Consider the following 11,611-nt stretch of genomic DNA (forward strand, 5'->3'; position numbering starts at 1 on the left):
TTATATATATTATATTATATTATATATAAATTATTTATTTTAAATTTTTAATCGACAGCTGCCCATCCGGTACCGATGGCAAGCAATGTGAAACAGCACCAGAACGTTGCATCGGAAATCCGTGCATGCATCATGGTCGTTGTCAAGATTTTGGTTCGGGTTTGAATTGTACCTGCCCCGACGATTATACGGGAATTGGTTGTCAATACGAATACGATGCCTGTCAGGCCGGCGCTTGCAAAAACGGTGCTACTTGCATCGACGAGGGCCCTGGATTCACCTGCATATGTCCTCCAGGATATACAGGTAATTCTTAATACATCATCGTACACGTCTTTTTTGTTACGAATTAATTACTAAATTACTAAATTAAAAAATAATTGTATAATTTCTTTTAATTAGGCCAAACTTGCGAGGAGGATATAATCGACTGCAAAGAGAATTCTTGTCCGCCATCGGCGACCTGTATTGATCTTACCGGCAAATTCTTTTGCCAATGTCCGTTTAATTTAACTGGCGACGATTGCAGAAAATGTATGTCTCTCATAATTTTTTATTTTAACTTGGAGATATTATTAATGCGATAATTGTTTTTATTTCTGTTATTATTTTAATTCAAATTCTTACAGCCATCCAAGTGGATTATGATTTGTACTTTAGCGATCCGGGACGAAGCAGTGCTTCACAGATTATTCCATTTTTTACTGGTTCCACAAAAAGCTTGACTGTTGCTATGTGGGTGCAATTTACGCAGAGAGATGAAGCTGGAATTTTCTTCACTCTTTATGGTGTCAGGTAGGTTCATTTGCACTTCTGTTTTTAACAATCTATTTTACATAATATCTTGCTATTATTTTTTTCCAAGAAAATTATAATAAAAATTTACATTTATAATATCTTTTGTTCAGTTCGCCGCATGTTCCAACAAACCGCAGACTTATGATCCAAGCACACAGTAATGGAGTTCAGATATCCCTCTTCCACGACTTGCAAGATGTTTATCTGCCATTTAGAGAATACGCGACTATAAACGATGGACAATGGCATCACGTCGCAGTTGTATGGAACGGGGAAAATGGCGGAGAGCTCACTTTAATCACGGAGGGACTCATCGCTAGCAAGACCGAGGGTTACGGTAGCGGCAGATCACTTTCGGCGTAGTAAATATCTTTTTATCTAAAAATCGAAAGCATTTTTTTGTGCATCTTTGCAACAAATAGAGCACAAAAGATTTAACGTCTTCTCTTGTAGTGCATGGGCCGTGTTAGGTAAACCGCAGAGCGAGAACATAAAGGGCTACACGGAATCGGGCTTCCAAGGCCATTTGACCAAGGTGCAAGTCTGGGGCCGCGCGTTGCACGTGACGAATGAGATTCAGAAACAGGTGCGCGACTGCCGCACGGAACCGGTACTCTATCAAGGCCTGGTACTGACATGGGCAGGATACGACGAGACCGTAGGTGGGGTTGAGAGAATAGTGCCTTCGCATTGTGGACAGCGAGTGTGTCCGCCCGGTTACGGTGGCAACAGATGCCAGCAGCTTGAGGCCGACAAGATTCCGCCCAAGGTGGAGCACTGTCCGGGCGATCTCTGGGTGATCGCGAGAAACGGATCATCCATCGTCACCTGGGACGAACCGCGTTTTAGCGACAATGTCGGCATCACAAAGATACACGAGAAGAATGGACATCGAGCCGGGCAGACTCTGATGTGGGGTACTTACGATATCAGTTACGTGGCTTACGATCAAGCCGGAAACTCGGCCAGTTGCAATTTCAAAGTTTACATATTGTGTAAGTGAAATCTTTCTTATTTAATATTTATTCAGGAGAAAATGATAAAATATCGACTTAAAAAATGATATTTTTTGCAATTCGTTGTGCGTGAATTATTTAAAATTTCAACATTCTTCTTGTTGCAGCGGACTTCTGTCCGACACTGGACGATCCTATCGGTGGTATGCAACAATGCAAAGACTGGGGCTCGGGAGGCCAATTCAAAGTCTGTGAAATTTCTTGCAATACCGGACTTCGATTTTCGCAGGAGGTTCCCAAGTTCTACACATGCGGTGCGGAAGGCTTCTGGAGGCCCACCAATGATCCTAGTCTACCTCTGGTGTATCCAGCTTGTATAAGTAATTATTTTGTCCATGTGTAAATGATATATATATATATATATATATATACTACTATTACTAAAAAAAATAGGGAATACTTTTCATAGTCTAAAAATTGGGCTTTCAAAACGCTGAAACTCGACAAAAAATCATCATAAATAAAAAATTGAAAAAGCATTTTGAAGCTTGAAGTTTCAATTTTAACGCGCTATCGATGATTTTTTGACTTTTTTTATCTTCCTTGTTCTGTGTTTAAAAAAAGAATACATTGTTTTGTTCCTTAAAATTATGAATTTTTGACACTCTGCAGCTCGATAAAAAAATATACCTATATATATTGTATATATAGCATAGTATATATATAAATTAAAATATTTTTTCAGGCTCTACATCAGCGCAAAGGGTCTTCAAAATTAAGATGAACTTCCCAACATCGGTACTCTGCAACGAGGCCGGTCAAGGTGTACTCAAGCAGAAGGTTCGAAACGCCGTGAATTCACTGAACAGAGACTGGAACTTCTGTTCGTACTCTTATGAAGGTAATACACAATTTCCAAACAGACCTTTTCATATAAATGTATTTTTTTTTTAATATTAATTTTCTACGCCATTTTTTATCTAGGAACTCGCGAGTGCAAAGATCTTAATATCGACGTGCAATGCGATCATCGCGTACGCACGACGAGAGAAACGAGCGAGGAGGACGGCGGAACTTACGTCGTTTCCGCGATTGTGCCCTCAGAACCGTAAGTAACATATTGCATAATTAACGAACACTTTCGAAAATTCTGCGCTCTGTTCGGACGTTTGCGAGTTCAATTGATAATTTTTACAATTCGTCAAGTATTTTAAACGCATTTTTACTGTACGCAAAATAATTACAGCTTACTGTAATAATATCGTAAATTACATGGCTTGCTCTTTTTGTATCTCGCATATGTCGGTCAGTTTAATTGTCAGACGGATCGCTGAAATGTGTTGTCTTCGCCGTGCGTTTCGCTTACAGTGGATCTCAGTATACTGAGCATTTTTCTGTTACTTGTGTTGCATCATAGAACGAGACAGGGTCGCCAAGGCAGTGACACTTACGAGGTGGAGATCTCGTTCCCAGCGATAAAGTAAGGACAGCTCGATTCATGCTACGTGCAATTCGATTCCCATTTACATGTCTTACTCGCTACATTCGACATCATCTCTCTAATACGTTATCATTCTAAACAGTCATATATCGTGCAGTTTATAACAATCTCCCATGTGTAATCACATGTTTTAATGTTCCCCATGCTAATCGTGCATAACTCTCGGATTTGTATAATCAATATCAAAAAGTGATAAATCATACTAATGACTAATCCTACGGGGGTAAGTGTCGGATCAAGTTATAAGCGAAAATAAAAGCTCGTGTGCACGTTATTACTAACTGATCACCATATATATATAGGGATCATCATTATGGGAATATCATCATGTAGCAAGTTGCAACAAAATATCTAGATATTTCGACAGTAATAACAATGTAGCAAAATTCGTGTAACCAAGCTGTGAGATCGTTTACTATTTCTTTATTGAAAAAATCTATCATTCAATACGCTAACCGGTTACAAAAATAATAATTTAAACAAATCATAAAATAAAAATTGCAGCTAATTAGAAAATTGAAAATTGATGCGTAAAAAATTAATGCATTTAGATCTCTAGTTAGCTCACGCGTCCAGCAGCTTCGGTTTACGATAACGATAATTACGACATATATTGACAACTTACTTTATTGACGTAAAAGTCAATGAATGAAAAGTTTATACATGTATTAATTGCAATTACGATAAGGGTATGAGTGCGGTTTAACCTGCGGCACGCGAGACTACTGACGAGGATTCTAATCCAAAGACAAGGCTGCCTTAATTACCCAGACAGCACAAAACATCCTCAGGATCATCCTGAATATGTCCAGGACGGTTCAGGACATTTGTAGGATGTTTTAAGATATTATTATAAATATATTTATAAAAGTTTAATATGCATACATAATTATTTTTAGTTGTGTCGGCTATTTTATATAATTTAGAAATCTTAAGTATTATAATAAGTATTAATGTCCTATAAATGTCCACTGGATAACCCTTGGATGTCTGTAGGATATATCTGCCCTGTCTATTATATTGGATGTCTTTTGGATTTCCAGAGGACATATACATGTGCAATTAATTGTTAACATTAATTTCGTTTAATATTAATAATTGAGTTTGATGCGCACATTTTCATATATCCAAAATTATTATTTATTTAATATTTCAGAATGTTACCGTTCGCAACATTCCAAAAACTTTACAAACAATAGTATTCAACCGCTAGTTTGTTTGTTTACCGCTATGCGACACGCGAACTCGTATTTGAGATTTGGTCATGAGAATTATATAAAGCTTGCAAAGAGCAACTGACAGGAAATTACAAATGTAATTATTTTCTATCAGTTCAATATCTGATGCAATGCCAACATAGGGAATTCAGATATTGGATTGTTTAGAAAATATTACACAACTCAAACCCGGGAGCCAAACTTAAAATATTCATGTACAGCACGAAAGCCTCAAATATTAAAGAACGGTGAACTATTTTTAATATTAGATTTTTAATATTGGCAGTATATAACAAAACATAATTTTAATTTATATTGAAATTTTAAAATTTGCTCCTTGAAACATACAAAAAATATCCCTAACATATCCTATAAAAATCCTTAGCATGTTCCACAGGATCTCCCTGGATTCTCCAGAGGTTAATATATGGCTATCATTTACTCTTCCTCAGGACATCCAGAGGAGATCTGAGGATTACAATGGGATATCCTGAGGATATCCTACATGTATGTCCTGGATGCCCTTTGGACATCCTAAGGACATCCTTGTGCTGTCTGGGTATACACTCGCCTCGAGATAACGGCTGTACATATTTGCGCAAACCCTTCCATGCCTGTTGCTATTGTATACATTGTACGGATCTACAGAACGATAATTTTTGTCTATATTTCGCAGCGATCCGATCCTGAACGCTAACTCGAACGAACGCTCGACCGTGCAGATGTTGCTCGAAAAACTGATCCTAGAAGAGGACCAATTCGATGTTCACGATATTTTGCCCAACACTGTGCCGGATCCTGCATCTCTCATCCTGGAATCCGACTATGCCTGCCCAATAGGACAAGTTGTCATGGCGCCAGATTGCGGTAAGCCGATATGTATCATTAATTATAATTGCAATAGGAAAGTATTTTTTCAACATATCTAATGAAAAATTCTATAATATAAAAATATTTTTTTGTAGATACAAAAAATAAGTTTTGTAAATATTGCAAGATTCTTTTACTCAGAAAATATATGCTCGCAAAGTATGCGGTTGATATTCTTAAGAAACTTGATATTAATTTGATACTCTGTTTTGATATATAAAATAATTTTTTTATATAGGCGAAAGTAGGGTAAAACCGGGTACCTTCTTGGATTTGTCCTCCTACAAAAAAAATCTGAGAGTAAAAAGAATTTTGCCGACCGTTAGTAGTCTTTAGTGAACCTTAAACTATGAGAAAATAAGGCTAGTTGCTGAAAAAAAATTTTTGATTACCAAGAATAACAAGATTTTGTGGAGAAATCAAAATACCCGGTTTTGTCCTACCGGTAGGGTCAAACCGGGTACCTATTTGAAAATATGCAAAACACCGTGTAATTACAAAATCTAAATTTATTTAATCAAAATACAATATAAAGATGTATTCTATTGACCAAAATCACAAATAAAGATATCCTGTTCGTCGTTTGCTGCAGAACTTTCTTATTTAACTTTTTAACTTTAGGGGTCTCAAAAAACTTTTTTTTAGTAGTTTCTTTTTCTGAGTATTAGTTTCCAACTGTTTTCTGTGGGAAGACAAAGTCAGGATAACAGTTCTTTCTCTTTTCATTACATGAAATGTGTAAGTTCCGGTTTTGCCTCGATACAAAGAAAGTAACAAATATGGCGGTTGTATATTCCGGCGTACAAAATGCTGATCAAAACTAATATGATATACTCTCTAATATGTACAGAATGCAATGCTACATTTACCGAAACAGATGCTTTATATAGAAAAAGTGCACAACGACTCGATTCTTGCCTGGATATCGATCTCTTTGGGGCTAAAAACTTTAAACTTCTATTAAAAAAAAATATATCGTGTCCACAGGGGCACGGTTTGTTCTAAAATAATAATGGCGCCAATCTACAACTAATAACACAAATTAGCCATAAATAGCAGCACTTATTACAAAAAAAAACAGGAGTATCCAGTTTGACCCGCCTACCCGGTTTTACCCAACTTTCCCTTATATATTATTTGATATATATATATACAGGGTGTCCCATTTTAATCTCCTCAGGCAAATATCTCAAAAACCAAGGCCGGAAGAGAAAAATGTTTCAGACAAAAGTTGTTTGGTTTCAAGGGGGCCATAAGATGGTGACAATGATTTGACCTTAGAAAATCATTTAAAGATCATGTGAAGGTCAACTTTAAAATCTTAAATGGAAACCCACACTTTTTATTTAGTATTCTTGTAGCTAACATCGAGAGCTTTCATAAAACACTATAATAAAGTATTTTTTTATCAAGTACTTTTCGAGTTATTTTATATTTTAATCTGACATATTTTGATATAAAAAATTAAATATCTCGTAAAATATTTAGTTTTTGATAATCTTACCGTAATACTTCTATGTACAGAATAATGAGACAAATCAATTAGTATAAAAAAAATTGTTTTTTAAAAAAATTATTTACAATGTATTTTTTTAAACAATTATTTGTTTTTTTTGGCACTAATTAATTTGTCTCATTATTCTGTACATAAAAGTATTACGGTAAGATTATCGAAAACTGAATATTTTACGAAATATTTTATTTTTTATATCAAAATATGTCAGATTAAAATATAAAATAACTCAAAAAGTACTTAATGAAAAAATACTTTATTATAGTGTTTTGGAAAGCTCTCGATGTCAGCTATAAGAATACTAAATAAAAAATAGGGGTTTCCATTTAAGATTTTAAAGTTGACCTTCACATGACCTTCAAATGATTTTCCAAGGTCAAACCAATAGTACCATCTTATGGCCCCCTCGAAACCAAACAACTTTTGTCTGAAACATTTTTCTCTTCCGGGCTTGGTTTTTGAGATATTTGCCTGAGGAGATTAAAATGGGACACCCTGTATATATATATATACAGGGTGGTCCTCGTAACGGTCGCCACGATTTTTAAGGCACTTACAATAATCTGACATAAAAAAGTTTCAAACAAAAATTGTGTGGCTTCAAGGGGGCCATAAGATGGTGACAATGATTTGACCTTGGAAAATCATTTGTAGGTCATGTGAAGGTCAACTATAAAATCTTAAATAGAAACCCCCATTTTTTATTTAGTATTCTTGTAGCTGGCATCGAGAGCTTTCCAAAACACTATAACAAAGTATTTTTTTATTAAGTACTTTTTGAGTTATTTTATATTTTAATCTGACATATTTTGATATAAAAAATAAAATATTTCGTAAAATATTCAGTTTTCAATAATTTTACCGTAATATTTCTATGTACAGAATGATGAGACAAATCAATTAGTATAAAAAAAAATATATATATATATATATATATATATATATATATATTTGGATAGTCGATAAATATTGAGAAAAGGGATTTTGCAGCATTATTAATTTCTCTAAAATATCACAATGCGAATAGTTGAAAGTGTATATGCATTATTTACAGTACCGTGCGCGGTGGGTACTTATTATGACGAAGAGACGATGCAGTGCATGTCCTGTCCCGTGGGCACTTACCAGAGCGAGTCCGGACAGTTGAGATGCAATTCCTGCCCGGTAATCGCCGGTCGTCCCAGCGTAACGATGGGTCCTGGTGCTCGTAGCGCGGCTGACTGCAAGGAGCGATGTCCGGCCGGCAAATACTACGACGATGTGGCCGGTCTCTGTCGCAACTGTGGTCACGGATTCTACCAGCCGAACGAGGGTAGCTTCTCATGCCTGCTGTGCGGTCTCGGAAAAACCACGAGAACCACCGAGGCGGTGTCCCGTGAGGAATGCCGGGACGAGTGCGGATCCGGACAGCAGTTGGCCGTCGAGGGAAAATGCGAGCCTTGTCCGCGCGGCACGTATCGCACTCAGGGAGTGCAAGCGTCCTGCCAAGCTTGTCCTCTCGGTAGAACGACTCCGAATATGGGATCCGCCGCGATAGAAGAATGCTCCCTTCCGGTCTGCGAGCCCGGGACTTACCTCAACGGAAGCCTCAATGATTGTGTGGAATGCAAGAAGGGGACGTATCAGTCGGAACCACAACAGACCTTCTGTATCCCTTGCCCACCGAACACCAGCACCAAAGGATCAGCAGCTGTGAGTTTTTCTCTCTCTCTTTCTCTCTAGTATTAATAATATTAATATATTTTTCTATAAAAACGTTATAGACACACATACGCAATAAATAAATGAAATTATTTGTCACTGAATAAAAAATTGAAGCAATGATACCAATATTTACGTCTATTGACAGACGAAGAAGGCAGACTGCACGAATCCGTGCGAGACAAGCGGCGCGGAGATGCACTGCGACGCAAACGCGTATTGTCTACTTATACCGGAGACAAGCGACTTCAAATGCGAGTGCAAGCCCGGATACAATGGCACCGGAACCGTCTGCACGGACGTTTGTCTTAACTATTGCGATAACGAAGGTGTCTGTCTGAAGGACTCGCGCGGGCAACCCTCGTGCCGATGCAGCGGCAGCTTCACTGGCAAACATTGCACAGATAAATCCGAGTTCTTCTACATTACCGGCGGCATAGCGGGAGGCGTTATCTTGATAATCATTGTGGTGCTGCTCGTTTGGATGATATGCGTCAGGTTAGCTTAGAAAATTGATTAAAAATTAATCCAGGATAGTCTAGATTAATTTTTAATATATTTTTCAATAATAAATATTTTTTGTCAGTATATCATCAAAGATAATTATCAGAGATATTTCTGTTCGATAGAGCTTCTAGAAAGAAGGAACCGAAGAAAATGCTTACCCCAGCGACTGACCAGAATGGCTCTCAGGTAAACTTTTATTACGGTGCGCCAACACCGTACGCCGAGTCGATAGCACCGTCACATCACAGCACATATGCTCATTATTACGACGACGAGGAGGATGGATGGGAAATGCCCAACTTCTATAACGAGACTTACATGAAAGGTAAAGCTGTATTAAAAATATTCTGCGCACGCGAACTCAAAAAAGATCGCAATTTAGACTGACATAATATCGCGTGGACTAAATATTACAGTGATTATTCTCGCGATAAAATATATAACTTGATATTATGTATTTTATATCGCAATATATGTCAAGAGTGCTTATTAATCTTTTTTTTCCCGCACAGAGAGCCTGCACAACGGGGGCAAGATGAATAGCCTTGCCCGATCAAACGCCAGCATTTACGGCACGAAAGACGATCTTTATGACAGACTGAAGCGTCATGCGTATACGGGTAAAAAAGGTACAATCCCGCAACTATCTTCGTAATTATATTAATCAACGCACGCCACGGCACATCGCACGTTTGGCGCGCGACCGTCCGAAAATCACTGCCGAATCGGATGCAACGCAGTCTCGCCAGCTGCTTATTTATTAATCGATTTCAATTCGACGTATACACCTCGTCTTTTTATCATCATAGAACACGTAACAAATTTCCGTTATTACTTGATTAACGTAACGACAAATTGTGAAGCCATCACAGCGCGTTATCACAGAAACGAGCGTCTGCGGCGCAGGAAATAACATTACGAAATGTCCATTTTGCAGATAAGAGCGACAGCGACAGCGAAGGCCAGTGACCGGGTAGAACAATGACTTTCATGCCAACGTAGAGTACGAAAATGCGAGAGATATCGGTGTAATCAGATGAAGCGACAACGGTATCTCATCCTACGTGCGACGTCGCCGTCGTTGCTCCAACCCGATCGACGGATCGTGTTATTTATTGAATATCCTTCTATATAACGTCGCCGAGATTCGCGGTCGTCTAGATCGGGCGACTGGATGTGAAAGGAGAGAGACAGAGAAAGGCTCGATCGGAGCCGCAGAATCTCGCGTCGATCTCCAAGAGATACGCGTCTGGCGATCAACGCAAGAGTCCTGGAACGACGATCGGCAGATCGTACACTGATCGTCGCTTCGGCACGCGTTTACTCGAGCCGGAAATCCAAGGCGCGCAACATAAAAAAAGGAAAAAAAAAAGATAAAATAAATAGGACCCGTCCGTCCTTAGTGAAGTGAAATTCGATGCGTGTTCAATGATTAAAGAGACTTTCGCGCGAGGTTGTAATTTTTGTAATTTAATACTACATATAGACATATATGTTAAGCACCATCCCGACACCATTCACTATCCCGTTCCCCTTCTCTTTTTTTATTAACCCGTAAGATTAACGGTGCGTACGTGAGAGAAACTGTGTGCTTGTATATGTTAATATGACTATATACGTACGTAGATTTATATTTTGTTACTCGAAAGGTATACGTGTATCATCGTTGTAATATAATAAATGCGCGGAGAGGCCCGCGCGAAGAGCGCAACGGGAGGGAGGGAAGAGTTTGACGAGATTTCGAATTTAATTTCAGCGAATGTGAAGAAATCAGAGGAAAAGAGAGAAAAGGAGAAGTCGCGCGAAAATCCCTGCGACGTGAGAAGACCGATTTGATTCGCGATGATCGAAAAAAAACATTGGGTACTCTTACAGTATACTTTCTCACGTGACGATAATCTCTTTGTAAAAACGGGAATGTAGAGAGCCGCCGAGCGTGACAAACGATGAACTTTGTGTCTGTGCACCGAACGATGCTTACCACACTGTTTTTTTTTTTTTTTTTCATTTATGTTGTAAAAACTTTAATAAATAGTTGTTTTTTTTATTAATAAAATGTCCCTGTGTCCCTATTTTATTCGCGTGCTATATATAGTATATAAGTGTATTATAAATTACCCTATATATAGAGTGTCTCCAATTTAAATGGCAAAACTTCAGGAGTGTGTAGGGGACCGAAAAGCTAAGACAGAAAGTCGTTTAGAGGTTTGCTCGTTTTTGCTCCATTTTGGAGAAAATCACAAAAAAAGAAATAAAACACAAGTTTTCGTTTTTTTACTTATTTATTTACATTTTATTTACGTTATCATCTATTTAATGCAGATATTATTCAAAATGTTGCCCTCTTGCAGCAATGCAAGTATTATATCTAGCACTGACCTCATTAATTGCAGTTAATTATTGTTCTAGGGATATTTGGTATACTGCATCTATGATCGGGTCTCTTAATTGCTCTCTTGAATTGATTGGCACTGTAAAGGATAACATCAAGTGTGTTTACATATGTATGGAATCTTGAAGCAGAAAGTTTATTCGGTGCCAATCAACT

The 11,611-nt window shown here is 37.8% G+C and overlaps 1 protein-coding gene across 3 annotated transcripts in view; it reads left to right on the forward strand.

Moving 5' to 3' along the window:
- The window catches only part of Uif (sushi, von Willebrand factor type A, EGF and pentraxin domain-containing protein uif), a 46,513-nt gene extending 35,382 nt beyond the window's left edge, over positions 1 to 11,131 (forward strand). For 2 of the 3 annotated variants that reach the window (XM_070306853.1, XM_070306854.1), the window contains exons 23-37: positions 59 to 306; positions 403 to 534; positions 630 to 795; positions 909 to 1,160; positions 1,252 to 1,793; positions 1,922 to 2,134; positions 2,500 to 2,655; positions 2,739 to 2,862; positions 3,172 to 3,234; positions 5,149 to 5,339; positions 7,910 to 8,547; positions 8,705 to 9,054; positions 9,186 to 9,388; positions 9,576 to 9,692; positions 10,001 to 11,131. In XM_070306853.1, coding sequence (XP_070162954.1) covers positions 59 to 306; positions 403 to 534; positions 630 to 795; positions 909 to 1,160; positions 1,252 to 1,793; positions 1,922 to 2,134; positions 2,500 to 2,655; positions 2,739 to 2,862; positions 3,172 to 3,234; positions 5,149 to 5,339; positions 7,910 to 8,547; positions 8,705 to 9,054; positions 9,186 to 9,388; positions 9,576 to 9,692; positions 10,001 to 10,032 — 3,427 coding nt within the window. In that variant the 3' untranslated portion in view covers positions 10,033 to 11,131. The remainder of the gene's footprint in view (positions 1 to 58; positions 307 to 402; positions 535 to 629; positions 796 to 908; positions 1,161 to 1,251; positions 1,794 to 1,921; positions 2,135 to 2,499; positions 2,656 to 2,738; positions 2,863 to 3,171; positions 3,235 to 5,148; positions 5,340 to 7,909; positions 8,548 to 8,704; positions 9,055 to 9,185; positions 9,389 to 9,575; positions 9,693 to 10,000) is intronic. The other variant, XM_070306856.1, reaches the window with a different exon arrangement.
- The last annotated feature ends 480 nt before the right edge of the window (positions 11,132 to 11,611 follow it).

This window comes from Polyergus mexicanus, unplaced genomic scaffold, assembly GCF_030449975.1.
Source record: "Polyergus mexicanus isolate NDT 795.1 unplaced genomic scaffold, iyPolMexi1.0 SCAF_14, whole genome shotgun sequence".
NCBI lineage: Eukaryota > Metazoa > Arthropoda > Insecta > Hymenoptera > Formicidae > Polyergus > Polyergus mexicanus.